This window comes from Eleutherodactylus coqui, chromosome 6 (assembly GCF_035609145.1).
Source record: "Eleutherodactylus coqui strain aEleCoq1 chromosome 6, aEleCoq1.hap1, whole genome shotgun sequence".
In the NCBI taxonomy this organism is placed as follows: domain Eukaryota; kingdom Metazoa; phylum Chordata; class Amphibia; order Anura; family Eleutherodactylidae; genus Eleutherodactylus; species Eleutherodactylus coqui.
The window spans coordinates 227,891,946-227,913,478 of NC_089842.1; the positions used below are offsets into that span (position 1 = coordinate 227,891,946).

Genomic DNA, 21,533 nt, shown 5'->3' on the forward strand with positions numbered 1-21,533 from the left:
CGGCCATGATGACAAAGGCGCATCACTTCCGCCAGTCACTTTTGTCACTTCCGCCCAAAGTTAATAAGCGAAAGAGGCGCGGCGGGGTGAACTCTATGGTATCTGGAGGACTTGTTCTGCGCATGCGTGAGACAAAGTAGACGTCTCCAACGCGGCACTTCCGGGAGAGGGAGACGGTGACGTGTGACGGCCGGAGCAGCGGCGGCGGACACCGGAGACATGCTGACCAAATTCGAGACCAAATCTGCCCGGGTGAAAGGTAAAGGGGGGACCGAGGGCTGGACTGGGGGGTGAGGCCTGTGTGCCCATAGCTTTCTGTGGCACCCCAATATCAGCTGTACTTTTGATACCCCAAATCCTCACAGCACCCCTACATGTAGATCATAGACCTGACGCCCTCGTATTTCCGGGTGCTTCTGATGTGACCCCCAAATCCCTGCGCTGCTCATCTGCATTGCTGTGACCCCCTGTATATCTTTGCAGTAATTATTTGCACCCCAACATCTCCCCTGCACAGATGTGCCCCCCTTTATTAACCATGGTCCCCCCCTCATCTGACACCCCAATACCCTGCAGTATGGTCCTCAGCCCCCCAGTATCCCCCATACAGATGACACCCCAATAACCCCATAAATTCCTTTATGTGCCTGCTGACCTTGTACCCCCTGCGAAGGAGACACCCCAATATTCCTACGGTGTACGAGTCCTGGTTTCTAGTACACAAGTCTGGACACCCCAGAATCTACCTGTGCAGTGTCCCTTATTTCTGTGACACCCCAGTATTTCAGGTCCTGCACCCCAGAATCTACCTGTACGGTGTCCCTTATTTCTGTGACACCCCGGTATTTCAGGTCCTGCACCCCAGAATCTACCTGTACAGTGTCCCTTATTTCTGTGACACCCCAGTATTTCAGGTCCTGCACCCCAGAATCTACCTGTACGGTGTCCCTTATTTCTGTGACACCCCAATATTTCAGGTCCTGCACCCCAGAATCTACCTGTACGGTGTCCCTTATTTCTGTGAAACCCCAATATTTCAGGTCCTGCACCCCAGAATCTACCTGTACAGTGTCCCTTATTTCTGTGACACCCCAATATTTCCCGTTCTGCACCCCAGAATCTACTGATCCTGGTTCCCCATACTAATTTGACACCCCAGTATTTCTTGTCTTGCACCCCAGAAGCTCTCCAGATGCCTGATGTTCTTTATGATACCCCAAAATGTCAGGCTTTGTACCCCAAATCTGTTGTCCCATATTTATGGCAACCAAATATTTAAAGTTATGCCCCCCAGAATCTCTCCTGATGTCCAGTATCCCATATTGCATGATGCCCCCATTTTCCAGGCCCTTCACCCCCAAATCCCTACTGATCCCTTGTGTCCCTTTATCTGACACCCCAATATTTCAGGTCTTACACCCCAGAATCTCCTGTGTTCCCTTCTATATCAATAGACCGACACCCCAATATCTGCATAGAATCCCCCAAACTCCGCGCAGCGCTCCTCTCGCCTTCTCTGTATAACGAGTCTCCTCTCGCTTCCCTCAGGCCTGAGCTTTCACCCCAAGCGGCCCTGGGTGCTCACCAGCCTGCACAACGGCGTCATCCAGCTGTGGGACTACCGCATGTGCACCCTGATCGACAAGTTTGACGAACACGATGGTGAGTGGCGCCGCTGAGCGGGCGCTGGGTATGTCATGTGACTGCGCTCTAACACTGTCGCTCTTTCCAGGTCCGGTCCGTGGCATCGACTTCCACAAGCAGCAGCCGCTCTTCGTCTCGGGGGGAGACGACTATAAGATCAAGGTGAGTTTGTGAAGACGCTGCCTGTCCCCATCGTGCAGTAACATCTGACTGCCTACAGGTGGCGTAGGACCCATTCTTGTTATATGGGACCACCACGTGACTTCTGTATGCCCCCCAGCGTTGGCATCTGTATGGAGTGGCAGCTGATCTCGCTACATATACAGCAGGTGCCGGCTGCTTCTGACTGCCGCCGGTGACAGCCACAAACCGCGCTGATCACGCCTGTAAGCCCTTTAAATGCCGCTATCAATTAAGCGGGGTTTGAGGGTCACTTCCAGCATTTGTTCCCTGCAGGTCTGGAACTACAAGCTCCGCCGTTGCCTCTTCACCTTGTTGGGTCACCTGGATTATATCCGCACCACCTTCTTCCACCACGTAAGTTTCCGCAAGCGGGGGAGGGGCAGCACAGTAATTTTCGGAAGCCGTCTAACCTAATGTTCTGGAGGTTCCGTGTACCGCAGCCTCCAGATATTGGGTTGGTAGAAGTCTTCCCACCCCTTGGGGTCCGGACTCTGACAGGTGTGACTGTGGCAGCGGGCCGCACCTGGATACATTGATGGGTTTTGCATGGTCTTTGCAGGAATACCCGTGGATCCTCAGCGCCTCCGACGATCAGACCATCCGCATCTGGAACTGGCAGTCCCGCACTTGTGTCTGGTAAACCTGCGCCTCCCTGGTGGTTGGGGGAGGGATCACTGCTTCGATTGCTGGGAGACATGTAAATTGGCTTCATTAGATGTGTGTTCTCCTTTAACACTTTTTTTTTTTTTTCTTCCCGCAGCGTTTTGACCGGACACAACCATTACGTGATGTGCGCCCAGTTCCACCCCTCTGAGGATTTGGTAGTGTCCGCCAGCTTGGACCAGACAGTGCGCGTTTGGGATATTTCTGGTGAGCTGCCCAGGTCAAGGGGGTCACCTGCGGGGTCGCCTCCCACCCAGAACTGCAGGAGAATGGCGCAACAGCAACGTGACAACTTCAGTCTATAGCCGCAGCTCAGTGTAGCGTTACAGCAGATTACCAATTTAGAGAATGTTAGTGGCAGAAGTGTAGGCTTCAGAGCTGAAATCTCCCAGCATTCCTTGCATGCACTGGTGATTTGCGTTCTGGGAAGCCTAGTGTTTACATGAGGCTCCGTACAGTCAGCTGATGTACTAATGCATTATAGGAGCTGACGAGCATGTCTGACAACAGAATTGTTGACTGTACTGACAGCCAGCAGAATAGTGAGTGCAGCTCTGGAGTATAATACAGGATGTAACTCAGGATCAGGACAGAATTAGTAATGTATGTACACGGTGACTCTACCAGCAGAATAGTGAGTGCAGCTCTGGAGTATAATACTGAATGTAACTCAGGATCAGTACAGGATAAGTAATGTATGTACACAGTGACTCCACCAGCAGAATAGTGAGTGCAGCTCTGGAGTATAATACAGGATGTAACTCAGGATCAGTTCAGGATAATGTATGTACACAGTGACTCCACCAGCAGCAGAATAGTGAGTGCAGCTCTGGAGTATAATACAGGATGTAACTCAGGATCAGTTCAGGATAATGTATGTACACAGTGACTCCACCAGCAGCAGAATAGTGAGTGCAGCTCTGGAGTATAATACAGGATGTAACTCAGGATCAGTTCAGGATAATGTATGTACACAGTGACCCCACCAGCAGAATAGTGAGTGCAGCTCTGGAGTATAATACAGGATGTAACTCAGGATCAGTACAGGATAAGTAATGTATGTATACAGTGACTCCACCAGCAGAATAGTGAGTGCAGCTCTGGAGTATATTACAGAAGGTAAAGATTGCTGAGACTTGTAGTTCATCTCTTTTAAAAGGTTACACAGATAGACAAAGATGTCTCCTTTTCTCTGCTGTTGGTCTCCTGCAGTTCTGAGTGGGGGGGTCTTCACCGCTCACATTTTGGAGTACACGGCAGATCCGACCAGTCGAGAGGATGACTGAGGCGAGGAGGGCCATAGTGGTTTTTTTTTTCTCGCCTCAGTCAGTTACCTGAACTTGGAGGGGATGCTTACCCCCCCTTTTAAGCTATCACTGCCGTCTACCTACTTTTTTATGTCTTGTAACTCAGTGCATGTTGTGTTTAACCCTTTGTGATCTGCATGCGGTACTCATCGTCCGATGAAGGCAGAGAGCTTGATGGCCACCATAACTGCAGTGCACTATGTATTAACATGACACTATGGAAAGTCTTATAATATGCTCTTAAAGGGGATGTCCATATTAGTTGCTGTACTGTATTGGGGTACAGAAAGGCGGGTGGGGGGAGCAAGAGTGGTCCCGGCTCATTCATGCATTACTAGTCACGCCATTTATCGTTGCCTCCTTCAAATTGGTCACCAGCACATATCTTATCCTATAGTTTCCCTATTTATCCCAACTAGGTGGCGCTGTTGCTTTACTAAACTAACACCCAACTTGGGACTGCAAAACGGTGTCCTGTATACCCCTCACTTCTGAGCCAAAAGGGGTCATGTGACACTTTTCCCTGCGGTCCTGAGTCTTGGGGATGGCCATGCTGACCCCTTTAACACCTCGTTTGGCGGGGTTTGTTACACTTCAGACTCCATTGGGACAGACGAGGGGTCTCCACTGGGGGACTCGGTGCTTTTACTGAAGCATCAGTGAGTCGGCAGTGAAGCGCAGGGTTCCCCCATAGCTTACGACAGAGGGACCCCATAATATAGTCACCGGGTGCCCACATGCAGCATGTCGTATCTTGCACGGGTTTCCATTGCCGCCGCGCCAATCTGAACTAATCCATTTCTCTGCTGTGGATATTAAACGCATGCCTGTCCTGCAGTAACCACGTAACACAAGTATTAACCCCCCTCCCAAGTCCACACTGGTCCATCGTCGGTGTCCTCGACGCCCTCTTCATTTGTGCAGTCGCAGACATTTTCTATTCATGCTACTGCGGTGTCTAGCAAACGCCTCTCCATCCGCCATGTTTTACCGCCTCCACGTTCCATTCATCCATCAAACGAAGGAAGATGTACCCAATGAGAGGAACCGGGGCCATATATGTCACTTCTGTATATTGGGGGAGGGGCGAGACTTCATGAATCACGAAGAACGCAAGCGGCAAAATGATGATTATTAAAGGGATATTCTATTTAATTAAGCTTAAAGGGGTTGTCCCACAAGAGCAGGTTATCTCCTCTCCACCGAATAGAGGATAACTTGTTGACCCGTGGGGGTCCCAGCAGTCGGACGCATCCAATGGGGGATCTGGTGCATCCAGTAATTAAAGGGGTAATCAGGGACTTTAAAAAATTTTTTTTTTTTTTTTTGTTGACTGACGGGGATCCCTGACGATCAGCTGATCCGCGGGGCCGCCGTCGCTACTGTCAGCGTAGGAAGCAGAAAGTGCTGACCATAGTGCAGCGAGCCAGATTACTACTGCAGTGCAGGTCCTATTGACTATAATGCAATACCCACCTGAGCTTTGTCGGTCATCAATGGACAGGGGGGGTCTTGGAGTTCCCCTTTAATACAGTGGCGGTCACACATGCGCTGCTGCTCCCTTCATTTCAATGAGACTGTCAGAGATGGCAGAGTTCAAGCTGCACAAGTCTCATTGAAATGAATGGCGCAGCGGTATCCATGTGCAACCGCTGCTCTATTCCTCGGACCCCCAGACTGGTGGAGATCCCAGCGGTCGGACCCCTCCCGATCATATAGTTATACCTTATCCTGTGGGCATAGAATAACCTGCTCTCTTGGGACAACCCCTTTAATTATGTAGCCACAATTGAACAACTTTCTGCCACTTACAAGATTTCTGCTTGCTGTCAGTGAATGGAAACTTACTTCTGGAGACTAAAACCTGTACAGACCTCATACTTCTCACAGCTGAGGGCTTGCTACACTTGCAGCCAGTCCTAGCTGTCCTATGTGAGCTTCACATCCTGGATTCCAGACTGGTACACTGTAATGAGCGTGGGCATCGGGCTCAGAATTGTCAGGACTGGAGACCAGTGCAACAAATCCTCAGCTGTGAGAAGTTTTAGGTTTGTACAGCATTTCAGCCTCTCCCATTCACTGACAGCAAGCACTGATCTTGAATTGTCAGGAAGGTAAATGCCTACAGGAAGTTTGTGTCAGAAGTAAGTACATGTGCTACAAGAGACAATCTGTGTTAGATGCTTTCCGCACCTCGCTTGGGTGATTATCGTGGAAACGGCGAATTCAGGCGAGGGTTGTCCCGTGTACAAGCAGGGCACGGAGCGAGATATGGCTCATTTGTGGGAGTCGCTTGGATTTAAGCTCTCCTAGATACTAAGGTGCTGTCGGCTGCGTAAACTGGAGCAGCTCCTTTTTTGAGCCTGTTACGTGAACGGAGGTGGGCGGTGAGAATGACCCCCAGCCCGCTCCACCGCCGTCCGCAGAATGACCCCCGGCCCGCTCCACCGCCGTCCGCAGAATGACCCCCGGCCCGCTCCACCGCCGTCCGCAGAATGACCCCCGGCCCGCTCCACCGCCGTCCGCAGAATGACCCCCGGCCCGCTCCACCGCCGTCCGCAGAATGACCCCCGGCCCGCTCCACCGCCGTCCGCAGAATGACCCCCGGCCCGCTCCACCGCCGTCCGCAGAATGACCCCCGGCCCGCTCCACCGCCGTCCGCAGAATGACCCCCGACCCGCTCCACCGCCGTCCGCAGAATGACCCCCCGGCCCGCTCCACCGCCGTCCGCAGAATGACCCCCCGGCCCGCTCCACCGCCGTCCGCAGAATGACCCCCCGGCCCGCTCCACCGCCGTCCGCAGAATGACCCCCCGGCCCGCTCCACCGCCGTCCGCAGAATGACCCCCCGGCCCGCTCCACCGCCGTCCGCAGAATGACCCCCCGGCCCGCTCCACCGCCGTCCGCAGAATGACCCCCCGGCCCGCTCCACCGCCGTCCGCAGAATGACCCCCCGGCCCGCTCCACCGCCGTCCGCAGAATGACCCCCCGGCCCGCTCCACCGCCGTCCGCAGAATGACCCCCCGGCCCGCTCCACCGCCGTCCGCAGAATGACCCCCCGGCCCGCTCCACCGCCGTCCGCAGAATGACCCCCCGGCCCGCTCCACCGCCGTCCGCAGAATGACCCCCCGGCCCGCTCCACCGCCGTCCGCAGAATGACCCCCCGGCCCGCTCCACCGCCGTCCGCAGAATGACCCCCCGGCCCGCTCCACCGCCGTCCGCAGAATGACCCCCCGGCCCGCTCCACCGCCGTCCGCAGAATGACCCCCCGGCCCGCTCCACCGCCGTCCGCAGAATGACCCCCCGGCCCGCTCCACCGCCGTCCGCAGAATGACCCCCCGGCCCGCTCCACCGCCGTCCGCAGAATGACCCCCCGGCCCGCTCCACCGCCGTCCGCAGAATGACCCCCCGGCCCGCTCCACCGCCGTCCGCAGAATGACCCCCCGGCCCGCTCCACCGCCGTCCGCAGAATGACCCCCCGGCCCGCTCCACCGCCGTCCGCAGAATGACCCCCCGGCCCGCTCCACCGCCGTCCGCAGAATGACCCCCCGGCCCGCTCCACCGCCGTCCGCAGAATGACCCCCCGGCCCGCTCCACCGCCGTCCGCAGAATGACCCCCCCGGCCCGCTCCACCGCCGTCCGCAGAATGACCCCCCGGCCCGCTCCACCGCCGTCCGCAGAATGACCCCCCGGCCCGCTCCACCGCCGTCCGCAGAATGACCCCCCGGCCCGCTCCACCGCCGTCCGCAGAATGACCCCCCGGCCCGCTCCACCGCCGTCCGCAGAATGACCCCCCGGCCCGCTCCACCGCCGTCCGCAGAATGACCCCCCGGCCCGCTCCACCGCCGTCCGCAGAATGACCCCCCGGCCCGCTCCACCGCCGTCCGCAGAATGACCCCCCGGCCCGCTCCACCGCCGTCCGCAGAATGACCCCCCGGCCCGCTCCACCGCCGTCCGCAGAATGACCCCCCGGCCCGCTCCACCGCCGTCCGCAGAATGACCCCCCGGCCCGCTCCACCGCCGTCCGCAGAATGACCCCCCGGCCCGCTCCACCGCCGTCCGCAGAATGACCCCCCGGCCCGCTCCACCGCCGTCCGCAGAATGACCCCCCGGCCCGCTCCACCGCCGTCCGCAGAATGACCCCCCGACCCGCTCCACCGCCGTCCGCAGAATGACCCCCCGGCCCGCTCCACCGCCGTCCGCAGAATGACCCCCCGGCCCGCTCCACCGCCGTCCGCAGAATGACCCCCCGGCCCGCTCCACCGCCGTCCGCAGAATGACCCCCCGGCCCGCTCCACCGCCGTCCGCAGAATGACCCCCCGGCCCGCTCCACCGCCGTCCGCAGAATGACCCCCCGGCCCGCTCCACCGCCGTCCGCAGAATGACCCCCCGGCCCGCTCCACCGCCGTCCGCAGAATGACCCCCCCGGCCCGCTCCACCGCCGTCCGCAGAATGACCCCCCCGGCCCGCTCCACCGCCGTCCGCAGAATGACCCCCCCGGCCCGCTCCACCGCCGTCCGCAGAATGACCCCCCCGGCCCGCTCCACCGCCGTCCGCAGAATGACCCCCCCGGCCCGCTCCACCGCCGTCCGCAGAATGACCCCCCCGGCCCGCTCCACCGCCGTCCGCAGAATGACCCCCCCGGCCCGCTCCACCGCCGTCCGCAGAATGACCCCCCCGGCCCGCTCCACCGCCGTCCGCAGAATGACCCCCCCGGCCCGCTCCACCGCCGTCCGCAGAATGACCCCCCCGGCCCGCTCCACCGCCGTCCGCAGAATGACCCCCCCGGCCCGCTCCACCGCCGTCCGCAGAATGACCCCCCCGGCCCGCTCCACCGCCGTCCGCAGAATGACCCCCCCGGCCCGCTCCACCGCCGTCCGCAGAATGACCCCCCCGGCCCGCTCCACCGCCGTCCGCAGAATGACCCCCCCGGCCCGCTCCACCGCCGTCCGCAGAATGACCCCCCCGGCCCGCTCCACCGCCGTCCGCAGAATGACCCCCCCGGCCCGCTCCACCGCCGTCCGCAGAATGACCCCCCCGGCCCGCTCCACCGCCGTCCGCAGAATGACCCCCCCGGCCCGCTCCACCGCCGTCCGCAGAATGACCCCCCCGGCCCGCTCCACCGCCGTCCGCAGAATGACCCCCCCGGCCCGCTCCACCGCCGTCCGCAGAATGACCCCCCCGGCCCGCTCCACCGCCGTCCGCAGAATGACCCCCCCGGCCCGCTCCACCGCCGTCCGCAGAATGACCCCCCCGGCCCGCTCCACCGCCGTCCGCAGAATGACCCCCCCGGCCCGCTCCACCGCCGTCCGCAGAATGACCCCCCCGGCCCGCTCCACCGCCGTCCGCAGAATGACCCCCCCGGCCCGCTCCACCGCCGTCCGCAGAATGACCCCCCCGGCCCGCTCCACCGCCGTCCGCAGAATGACCCCCCCGGCCCGCTCCACCGCCGTCCGCAGAATGACCCCCCCGGCCCGCTCCACCGCCGTCCGCAGAATGACCCCCCCGGCCCGCTCCACCGCCGTCCGCAGAATGACCCCCCCGGCCCGCTCCACCGCCGTCCGCAGAATGACCCCCCCGGCCCGCTCCACCGCCGTCCGCAGAATGACCCCCCCGGCCCGCTCCACCGCCGTCCGCAGAATGACCCCCCCGGCCCGCTCCACCGCCGTCCGCAGAATGACCCCCCCGGCCCGCTCCACCGCCGTCCGCAGAATGACCCCCCCGGCCCGCTCCACCGCCGTCCGCAGAATGACCCCCCCGGCCCGCTCCACCGCCGTCCGCAGAATGACCCCCCCGGCCCGCTCCACCGCCGTCCGCAGAATGACCCCCCCGGCCCGCTCCACCGCCGTCCGCAGAATGACCCCCCCGGCCCGCTCCACCGCCGTCCGCAGAATGACCCCCCCGGCCCGCTCCACCGCCGTCCGCAGAATGACCCCCCGGCCCGCTCCACCGCCGTCCGCAGAATGACCCCCCGGCCCGCTCCACCGCCGTCCGCAGAATGACCCCCCGGCCCGCTCCACCGCCGTCCGCAGAATGACCCCCCGGCCCGCTCCACCGCCGTCCGCAGAATGACCCCCCGGCCCGCTCCACCGCCGTCCGCAGAATGACCCCCCGGCCCGCCCCACCGCCGTCCGCAGAATGACCCCCCGGCCCGCCCCACCGCCGTCCGCAGAATGACCCCCCGGCCCGCCCCACCGCCGTCCGCAGAATGACCCCCCGGCCCGCCCCACCGCCGTCCGCAGAATGACCCCCCGGCCCGCCCCACCGCCGTCCGCAGAATGACCCCCCGGCCCGCTCCACCGCCGCCCGCAGAATGACCCCCGGCCCGCTCCACCGCCGCCCGCAGAATGACCTTGGCTCCTGTGTAGCAGCATAGGTACGAGGGTCACTTATGCGCCCGATGGTCTTCCGGTGTAAGGGGACCTTCGGCTGGTACAGGGAGTGATTTGCCGTGAAATGGGCGTGGTTTCAGCACAACCGTGTGTGACAATTTTGGCACATACTAAGGGCCCTTTTGCACGTGACGACCAGTCGGATGCGAATACCTCTGCTTTTACACCGGAACCATCATCGCTAGTGAATGGAGGCGTTCTGACCCGTCGCCTCCATTCACGGTAATCGGGCCATCGCTCATAAACGATACTGCCTGGTTACACGGTCGATCCGTCGTCCAGTTTATTGCGTGCAGAAACCGATTGGCGAACGAATTCCCATTCGCGGTTCAGTCGGGCAGCATTTACACTGAGCAATAACCCGTCAGGATCCCGCTGGATGCAGCAATGGGAACAATTTACCGGCCCGCGTGACAGGGTCCGAAACTAAACCAGTATATAGGTGGAGATTGTCTAAAGATGTGGTTTGAGACACTTTGATAAATTTGGCGCGTTTTCAGATTGGACTAGTACATCAGCCTCGGAGGGCCTCGCTTATCAAGACAGCCCTTGAACAACCAATCACAGCGCAGCTTTCACTTCTGAGGTAAAATAAGAGCTGCGCTGTGATTATCCTTGTTGCCCCTAGCAACCAGTCAGGGCGCAGCTTTCATTTTACCTCAGCAATTTATGAAGTGAAAGCTGCGCTCTGATTGGTTGCTCTGATAAATAAGGCCCGGAATGTAGGACAATGGGCTTTATTATAGTCGGACGAGTACTTTTGGGGGTTATCGAGGGTAGAGCTCCATGACTGCCTTCTCTTCTGACCGTGGGTCGGCTCTGGTATTAGTGAGCAGCTGCTAGGACGGTTCTTAAAAACAAAGGCGGCCATGTTTTTCTAATCCTGGAGAAGCGCTTTTAGGGGTCATTCACAAGGGTGTAAGTGGGCTTCGGTCCGTGAATACACAGCATGTTTATGGACTTGCCCCTGCCTATTCAAGGCATATTTCAGCCCTTTTTTTTCCTTAAATATCCTTTGTGCGCGTTCTGCGTAATGTCGTGCGCAAAGAAAAGGCAGGAAGGGACTATTGACTTTATGTGCGTGTATGCAGTGGACACGTTTCATGTGGCTTCACTTGTATTTGCGCACTTCTATGGCCCTTCTCTCACGGGCAGTAATCTGGACCAAAATGGGGCTTTTTTTTTTTCACGTGACTGAAAATCGTGACTGAAAAAATGTGCATTTGTGAATGAACCCATTAAAATCAATGTGTTCTGTTCACTCTCTATTACATACATGTAGTACGGCGTGTTTACCCCCGTGTGTGCGAGCCCTAAGGGTGCGTTTCCACGGACCATTTCCTCTCATGGTTTCTGTACGCTGCGAGGTGCGCAGGATGAGAACCCGTTATTTGCAGTGGTTCATTTACACGTATGATTTTTTTTTCTCACGCAGCATAAAAGAAACTGCAGCACGTCCCATTTATGGGTGATTCTGTTTAAGAAGCATCTATGGGAGCAAAAAAAATCGTATCGCGTTCGCATGTACGTGCCAGGGCCATGAGATTCTTTTTAAGGGAATAATCAGCAGTTTTCATGTGTTTTTTTTTTTTCACTCGGCTGTAAATGGCGAGGGCGGTGATGTATTTTTGTCGCAAAACGCATTAAAAAAAATAATCCCAGATTTGCAAGTGCCCTATTTGTCCGTTTCTGCGACGGCTCTTGTACTCGTACGTGTAAATGCATGCGGAGACCCGTGAGGCGAAGTAAGCGCGCTGAGGATTTAGGCCCTAAATCGTCCTGGAATCCGCTAACCTTCCTCGTCCAGTTCAGGCGGATGGGGGGTATTTTATACCAACATTCACATGCAGGGGAAGAAATCGGTGCAGATTTTCGTCGCTGCGCGGCTAATGAGCTTTTTCATGGATTCCACGCGGAAAAGACGTGAATTAGCGTTATTGAACGATAGTGGGGTACTATTCTTGTGCGCATCCGCAACAGGAACCAGTGAGCCCCTCGGATCCTCTAGTAACACAGCCGGAAGGGGCTCTGAGACCAATCCCCTGTACGGTTAGTCAGTAGTCACAGTGAGCGCAGCGCCCCCTGCCTGTTAGCCGAGGTAGTCCAGTGGTCACAATGTGTCAAGCACAATATGGATGTGTATCCTCCTCCATTATGATGACCCTAAACCCATTGTTGTTGATTAACCTGTCCATCCTTTACTCTCCTCCCCCCGGAAAGGCCTAAGAAAGAAGAACCTGTCTCCCGGGGCGGTGGAGACCGATGTGCGAGGAATCACCGGGGTTGACCTATTCGGGACCACCGATGCTGTGGTGAAGCACGTTCTGGAGGTTTGTAAGGCTTGTTCATATAATTTTGGGTGCCCCCACAATCGTGTGGGTATTGGGGGAGGGGGCATCAGTTACTGACTCTGTATGGCCATATTTACGCAGCTGATGGCGCTGCGCCCATGTAGATCAACCCTATGGAAATAATGGGTCATTGCAACGTGGGAGTTCTATGTGTTGCACAATTATGCAATTCGCTTGGTTTTCTATCATTGGGGGACACGGCAAGAAGCTATACCCAGGGTCATGCTGTGTCCCCCAATGATAAAGACGAGAGATTTTACGGTAAGTTCTTACAAAAATCTTGTTATCCCCTCTTCATAGGATAATTAGCTAATCACTATTACCCCCATTGATTCTAACGGGTGTGGTCGTTCACCAAATGATTGGCGTTCGCACATGCACTCTGCTGCTCCATTCATTTCAATGACTGTGTCATTGAAACAAATGGTAGCGGTTTGCATGACCTCTGCTCCATTCATTTGGGGACACGCAGAACCCTCATTACCAGGATTGGTGGAAGCCTCCAACCAATCAGCTCCTCCTTCCCCCTCATCCTCCCGTGGATAGAGGATAACTTAATCTTACTGGAATACCTTTTTAAGCAGTTCACTGATATCATTTGGGATCCTGCAATCCCTCTTTTAGCCACTAGTAGCAACTTAAAGGGTTTATAAATGGCTACTTTCGTCCAGAAACGACGCCACACCTATCCATGCGTTGTGTGAGATATTTCAGCTCAGTTCGATTTATTTCAGTGGTCCTAGACTTTAATACCAGATACAACCCATGGATAGGTGTGGCGCCATTTCTGGAAGGAGCTGCCATCTTTCTAATCAGATCTCTTAACGATCAGTGTATGATGATGGGGAGCAGAGTGTGGCCCCGTCCACCTGGTTGGGCCGAGCTGCATTACCAGGCACCACCACACCTGTAAGTACAGTGCTGTGCCTCCATAAAGAATGACGGAGCGGCGGCACTCCAGCAAGTATCGCAGCACTTTCTTTCTGCCTATTGGGTGACCTGATTCATCGTACATTGACTTCCATTCCTCTGCATGGACCGTTAAAGTTCCCATACATCCCCTTTAATGTATACAGATAAGTGATTCTCTTTTCTTGTATCGATAGGGACATGACCGTGGGGTTAACTGGGCGGCTTTCCACCCCACCATGCCTTTAATTGTGTCTGGGGCAGATGATCGCCAAGTCAAGATCTGGAGAATGAACGGTAAGTGAGCCCTGATCCCCCTTCCTGTAAAGCAGATTGGGGGTCACGTGTTTAAGGCTTGTCTGTTATTGGATAGTTAAATGTTCCTTTTTAAAGGGTCTCCCTACCCTTTTTTGGATGCAATTTGCTTAATTGCTTGTTGGATGGAGACGAGCTTCAAAAATGGCTTCACCTTTGTCTGTATCTCTGTTTTCCAGACTATGCTGCGCCCCCTTCAGGCCAGTTCTCAGTAGACATGAATAGAGGTGTCGGCACGCATGCCTGCTGCCCTGTGTGTAGCATGTGTGTGGATACAGAGCGTTGTAGTTTTACTGACCCCCCCCCACCCCTGTCAGATGTGTGCACTTAAATGCTTCTTAAAGGGGTTGTGCTATAAGACACAGCCCCCTTCAGAATGCAGTGCCTAGGGCAAACGGCTGATGGTCTCACTCCTGGCTGTCCCGACACGCAACTGCTTTTGCCAGGAGAAGCCATGGGCAGCTAGGCATTGGAACAGGGGTTGTGTTCTTGGCACAGCCCCTCTACAGTGCCATTCTGAGACCAGAATATAAACTCCTCCTATTGGGAACCATCCGGCAGAGCTCACATGGATGACATGATTTCCTCCCCTGACGCCATGGTACCCAACAGTCCTGTGCCAGGAGGAAATCGCACCCCACTTATCATGCACATTCCCTATTTGAGAAGTTGACACTCTGAGGAGAGGTTCCTTTTAAATACCCAGAGGGCGGAGTTACCCGGAGCAGTAATACTACAGACACCCTGTATGCTGCAGTGGTATCATGTAATGGGATAGTAGCTGCTTTTATATATAGCTAGCACCCCCCACCCACCCCTTCCTCTGATGCCTTCTACCTGTGTGAGTTCTGCAGTGACAGGTTGTCGTATTGATTTAGAACTATAACACCCAGCATGCGTTTCTAGTTCCTGCATTCGTAAAGGTCAGCTCTGGAGGATAATGCAGGATATAAATATGGATAAGTAATGTATGTACACAGTGACACTAGCAGCAGAATAGTGAGTGCAGCTCTGGAGTATAATACAGGATGTAACTCAGGATCAGTACAGGATAAGTAATGTATGTACACAGTGACTTCACCAGCAGAATAGTGAGTGCAGCTCTGGAGTATAATACAAGATGTAACTCAGGATCAGTACAGGATAAGTAATGTATGTACACAGTGACACCACCAGCAGAATAGTGAGTGCAGCTCTGGGGTATAATACAGGATGTGACTCAGGATCAGTACAGGATAAGTAATGTATGTACACAGTGACTCCACCAGAATAGTGAGTGCAGCTCTGCAGTATAATACAGGATGTAACTGAGCATCAGTACAGGATAAGTAATGTACACAGTGACTCCACCAGCAGATTAGTGAGTGCAGCTCTGCAGTATTATACAGCATATGTAATATATGTACACAGTGATGCCTCTCTTTATATAGGTGGATTTGTCATGTAAGAGCTGCTCTGTTGGGATGGAAGATTTTCAGAAACGTGCATGATCTTCTTGTGGAACATTAGAGCTCAGAGTCCTTTTGTTTTTCCTCCTTTTTTCTGACTCCTTTGTCTCCGTTTGATGCAGAATCCAAGGCCTGGGAAGTGGACACGTGTCGAGGACATTACAACAACGTGTCCTGCGCAGTCTTCCATCCTCGCCAGGAGCTCATCCTCAGTAACTCTGAAGATAAAAGTATCCGCGTCTGGGACATGTCCAAGAGGTGAGCAGCAGCCTCGCAGCCCTGTATCGCACATCCCTCTGACCTGTGTATAAAGATAATACTTGTATGACACCCAGCTATACACCTCCTCTCGTGAGATCTCTGGACCATTCCTCCAAAATATCACCGACTGTCCGCTGTCTCTAACACTATGTTCTCCCTTTTTCTCAAACTAAACCTCTCTAAAACTGACCTCCTTGTCTTTCCACCTTCTAACCAACCTCCCCTCAACATCTCCATTCCAGTGTCTGGCACCATTATAACCCACAGACAGCATGCCCGATGCCTTGGAGTCACACTGGACTCTGACCTCTCCTTTACCCCCCACATCCAATCTCTGGCCCAAACATGCCACATGCACCTCAGAAATATTGCTAAAATATGGCCATTCCTGACCACGGACACACTAAAGACACTCGTAGTTGCCCTCATCCACTCCCGGCTTGACTACTGCAACTCTCTACTCATCGGCCTCCCCCGCACTAGACTCGCTCCACTCAAATTCATACTAAATGCGGCAGCTAGGCTCATTTTTGTATCCAGCCATTACGCCTCTGCACTATGCCAGTCACTGCATTGGCTGCCCATCCACTGCAGAACTAAATTTAAACTCCTCAACCTCACCCATCGCCTCCCTCCTGTCAGTACACCACCTAGTCCGCTCACTCCGATCCGCTAACACAGTGTTTTTCAACTCTACCCCTCAGGGACCTCCAACAGGTCATGTTTTCTGGATTTCCTCAGTGATGCACAGGTGATGTAATTATGGTCGGTGCCTCAGACATTGCCACAGGTGTTCTTACCATAGGAAATCCTGAAAACTTGACCTGTTGGTGGTCCCTGAGGACTGGAGTTGGGGACCCCTGCACTAACACACTCAGACTAAACACCCCTGTAATGCGAACCTCTCATGCTCGCCTACAGGACTTCACTAGAGCAGCGCCCATCCTCTGGAACGCTCTACCCCAAGGCATCCGGACAATTCCCGATGCACGAAATTTCAGACGTGCCTTAAAAACACACCTCTTCAGGGAAGCATACCAAATCCCCTGACCTCCCTATGGCGCCCCGCCCCGTTTGCCTTCTAATAACTGATTTCCACATGAAATCCCCCATTGCCTGTGTTCCCCATGCCTTTCTCTCCCCCTTGCACCTCCTGTACCACCCCAACCCATTTGTTTCAAACCGAATGTACCTCATATTGTAATTGTATTGTTTTGCATTTATCCATGCCTGAAAGCGCTGCGGAATAAGTTGGCGCTATACAAATAGAGATTATTATTATTTAAAGGGGAGATCTAGAGAAGCTAAAGGCCCATCATCGTCCAGAGTTGTTCAAAACCCTGTGCTACCGCGGGTATTTGAGCGATAGTCGTGCCGTGTAAATGCATGCAGAGACTGAATGACAGAGGAAGTTGATCAGTTTCTGCATGCAGATTCCCCAATGACTAGCCGCTTAAGTTGTTCGGTTCTGAATGACTGCTGCTTACAGTGAATGGAGGCAAGCGGGGGAGGAACGCTCCCCAGCGTCCGCGCCTCCCTGCTGGCTGCACTGTGAGTGTTCCAGCGATACTCGCTCCTGTGTAACTGCGAAGGAGCGAGCTTCATTGGGACGCACTGTCAGGCATTCTTTGCCCGACAGTTCGTCCCGTCTACATGGGGCTTAAATAAAGGCTCTTGACTAGCAACGTGATCCGAAGATTATGGATGACCCATCCAGAGGCATCACACCTGGTAAAGTAGAGAAGATGACCACCAAATCCCAGAGCTTAGAGCAGGGGCTTCTTAATGTATGTTTGTTTCTGTATATTTTTCAATGTGCATCTGTTCTAACCTAGAACCGGAGTCCAAACCTTCCGTAGAGATCACGACCGCTTTTGGGTCCTCGCCGCTCACCCCAACCTGAACCTCTTTGCAGCAGGTAAGACGTGACACATTTAACCCTAGAAGGCAGTGATCTCCAACTTGCATCTCTCCCACTGTTGCAAAACTACTACTTCCATCATGTCCATCTGACGTCCTGGGGCATGCATGCTGGAAGTTGGAGTTTTAAAAAGTTGGGTAGGCTCAGGGGAGAGATTACTGTTTTTCAGTCAACTTGTTCTCACTTGTTATCCTTATGGACTTTACCCGCACATTTATATTAGTATTTGCTCCCCATCAGGCCACGATGGAGGGATGATCGTATTTAAACTGGAGAGAGAGCGACCTGCCTACGCCGTACATGGTAACATCTTGTACTACGTGAAGGAACGCTTCCTGCGACAGCTAGACTTCAACAGCTCTAAGGATGTGGCTGTGATGCAGCTCAGGAGGTGGGTCTCACCCCAGAAACCACATGAGCAAGACACCACATAGAAGGGAGTCCTGGCGACTTTAACCCCTTCCCTCCCCAGGAAGTGGGCCTATGTCCTGGTTTGGAAGCATTTCCCTCCCCAGAATGTAAGCTTACATCCTATGGATGGCACGGGCTCAGAAGCTGAGGCCACGCTATCCGTGGTGGGGGCCAGCTATGAATGACAGCCGGCCTCCCACTGTAATAATGGAAACAGTGAGAACACAACCCTATTGTCATGCTCGTACATGCAATCAATGTTGATCACAGCATGTAAATGGTCCACTGAGGTAGGGCGCGCTCCTTCTGTGATTTCTTCGACCCTCCACTATGTAATTGCGGAGGGCAGATGGGTTGCTATGGCGTCCAGGTCTTCCATGGCCTATGATTGCTATTATTAGTAGTAATACACTGCTGTACTAATGTACTGCAATTTATTATAGCAGTCATAGGTTCACAGATTCAAGTCCCTACAGGTGCATCAATGCTGCAGAGTAAGAATGCTTTCAAAAATAGAAGTGTTTAATAGTTTTTCATCATCAGTTAACACAATGCAAAGTGATTGAACAAAAGAGAAGTGTAATCCCATCAGTATTTGCTGTGACTGCCCTTTACCCTCAGCATCAGTTGTTCTAGCTACACTTGCACACAATTTTTGAAGGGACTCGGCGGGGAGGTTGTTCAAGCCATCTTGGAGAACTAAGCACAGATCTTCTGTGGATGTAGGCTGCTCCAATCCTTCCGTCTCTTCATGTAATCCCAGACAGACTGGGTATTAATGTAGTATGTCGACACCGGAAGTGTGGGCTTGACTGGGCTGGGCTACAGGTAACACCCAGGTCGCACCCACAGTTCCCGATTAGCTGCGGCATACACAGCTTCACAGAGCTGCCGAGAGCTCGGCGCATCATTGGAACGCAGTTAACCGCTTGCATGCTGCGATCTATGTTGATTGGGTTTACACGAAGGGAGGGAGCTACCTATGTTTTTGCCATCGGACCCCAGCAATAAAAATCGCGGAGGCCCGTCAAGTTGTTATGGCAACAGGATGCCAGATACAGGCGTCCTGCTTTGCCATTTCCCCCCCGATATTGATGAGCTCCGTCAGCGGGAGCCGGCTGAACCTATTCTATTGAACCTAATAGCTTTTTGCCTTGCAATGTTCACACTGTGGAATTCGACCGCGGAATTCCGCAGCGTGAAAGAAATCGCAGCATGTTCTAATTCCCGCAGAAAAATGCACGTCCGGCTTCCATTGTAGTCAATGGAAGCCGTCCGTCACATGATACTTCCGCTATGAGCACCGCGGAAGTATCACGTGATTACGCACCACCGCTGGCACGTCATGCTCTGTACTGCGCATGTGTGCCAGCTCGCTGGGACGAGACTCTCACGGCGGGTCCAGAGAGGTGAGTATGGGGTCTTTTTGGGGTGCCGTATCGGAGTCCGCCATGGCCGTGGACAGGAGGCCTAATATCTACAAACTGAATCATGTGAGATCAGGGCTCTGTTGAGCCAAATCACCGCTTCCAGGACTCCTTGTTCTTCCTAATGCTGAAGATAATTTCTAATTACATTGGCTGAATGGTGGTTGTCCTGCTACAGAATACATTTGTAGCCAATCCGACTCCTTCCTGATGGTATTACATGATGGATACGGATCTGCCTGTATATTTCAGCATTTAGGACACCATTAATCCTTAGAAAATGCCAAACTCCATGTACTAAAATGCAATCCCAAACGTACAAGGAGCCTCCCCCGTGCTCCACTGCTGCTTGCAGACATTCGTTATTGTACTGCTCTCCACCATGGTTCACTGCTGCCTACAGACACTCATTATTGTACCGGTCTCCACCATGCTTCACTGCTGCCTGCAGACACTCATTATTGTACCGGTCTCCACCATGCTTCACTGCTGCCTGCAGACACTCATTATTGTACTGGTCTCCATCATGCTTCACTGCTGCTTGCAGCCACTCATTATTGTACCGCTCTCCACCATGCTTCACTGCTGCCTGCAGACACTCATTATTGTACCGGTCTCCACCATGCTACACTGCTGCCTGCAGACACTCATTATTGTACCGCTCTCCAGCCCTTCGGTGAACAAAAACTGCCTTCTGTTATAGCCAATTTTGGCTACTCAGTCTAGAGCACCTGTTGCCATTTTTCTGCACCCCATTATGTTTTTGTGCACAGCTGAGTCACTTAGCCTTGTTTCTACGTGGAAGGTATGGCTTTTTAGCCACAGTTCTTCTCTGGACTGTGGATGGGTGTACCTGGCTCCCACTTGTTTCTGCCAGTTCTGAGCTGATGACACTGCTGAAGATCTTCCGATTTTTGAAGGGAGATAATCATGATGTGTCTTTCATCTGCTGCTCTAAGTCTCCTTGGCCGACGACTGTGTCTACAGTCCTCAACATCGCCTGTTTCTTTGTGCTTCTTTAGGAAAACCTAAACGGCACATCTAGAAACCCCAGTCTGCTGTGAAATCTTTGCCCGGGAGAGACCTTGTTGATGCAGTAATAACTACCTTGCATCCTATTGCTGTGCTCAGTCTTGCCACAGTTTGACCAGTGAAAAGAAACTGTCTTCCACAACCTCACCTGTGTAGCCGAGTTTGGCTGTTCCTTACCCCGTCTTGCACTTCCTCCACAGCAGTTTCAGTCAATGACTGTATTTCAACCTACATATGAACATGATTATCACCTCCTGATTTGTTATAATTAGTTAATCACACACGTAACTACAATCCTACTAAATCCCTGACTGTACAAATGCCCCTAGAAGAACTGATGCTGTTGTGATAGTAAAGGACGTCACGCCAAATACTGATGGTATTACATTTCTCTTTTGTTCATTCACTTTGCAGCTTGTTAATTGATAGAAGGGTTAATAATTTATTTCTATTTCTGGAAGCATTCTTACTTTTAAGCGTTTTTTCCACACCTGCATAAAGCATTGCACAGGACTGTAGGTCCCATTGAAGTCAATCAGGGGACTGCAGACTTTTCCAGGTCCCTACACAGCATACCAGTACTGCTGGTTTCGGCGCACAGCTGTTCGGTGGGGGTACCAAGTGTCAGACCCCCACGATCTGAAATAGATGACCTATCCTGAGGATAATGATATTATAGTCCTGGAAAACCCAACATTTTTAGATTTACCCACGATATCACAGCACATACTTAGAATAATAGATTGCACCACTTATCTCTGTATGATCGGATCTGATTCTGGTTTTTCTCCCAACAGCGGCTCCAAGTTCCCAGTGTTCAATATGTCCTATAATCCTGCGGAGAACGCCGTCCTGCTCTGTACGGTAAGTCACGTGTCCTTTTACCTATCACACCTGCTTACTTGCTGTCGGTGACTGGACTCCTTTTTTGGACATCCCTCCTGCCCTGAGGGGTTGCCACATCTTACCTGCACATTGTATCAGCCTGGCATCCAGGGCCGCAGCGGAATTTGTGGGTCTGCTCCGTGAGGTCGGCATGTAAACGGTTTTGTAAAAAAAAAATGGCCGTTCACTGCCAACAAGCAAGTTTAAAAAAAAATGTTGCTAACCTTTGTTGACCTCCCATTAGGAGTAACAAGAAACATGCTTTATGTTTTGTATTCTGGACAGAGAGCCAGCAACCTGGAGAACAGCACATACGACCTGTACACAATCCCCAAGGACTCCGACTCCCAGAATCCCGATGGTAAGAGTCAAGAAAATAACACGT

General features: G+C 54.0%; 1 protein-coding gene across 1 annotated transcript in view; it reads left to right on the forward strand.

Moving 5' to 3' along the window:
* The first annotated feature begins 110 nt into the window (after nt 1-110).
* COPA (COPI coat complex subunit alpha) overlaps nt 111-21,533 on the forward strand; it is a 37,971-nt gene continuing 16,548 nt past the window's right edge. The window contains exons 1-13 of the mRNA XM_066609023.1: nt 111-259; nt 1,549-1,662; nt 1,733-1,806; nt 2,101-2,181; nt 2,387-2,463; nt 2,588-2,697; nt 12,409-12,518; nt 13,646-13,745; nt 15,334-15,469; nt 17,308-17,390; nt 17,634-17,784; nt 21,061-21,127; nt 21,434-21,509. Of these exons, the coding sequence (XP_066465120.1) occupies nt 220-259; nt 1,549-1,662; nt 1,733-1,806; nt 2,101-2,181; nt 2,387-2,463; nt 2,588-2,697; nt 12,409-12,518; nt 13,646-13,745; nt 15,334-15,469; nt 17,308-17,390; nt 17,634-17,784; nt 21,061-21,127; nt 21,434-21,509 (1,219 nt within the window). The 5' untranslated portion in view covers nt 111-219. The remainder of the gene's footprint in view (nt 260-1,548; nt 1,663-1,732; nt 1,807-2,100; nt 2,182-2,386; nt 2,464-2,587; nt 2,698-12,408; nt 12,519-13,645; nt 13,746-15,333; nt 15,470-17,307; nt 17,391-17,633; nt 17,785-21,060; nt 21,128-21,433; nt 21,510-21,533) is intronic.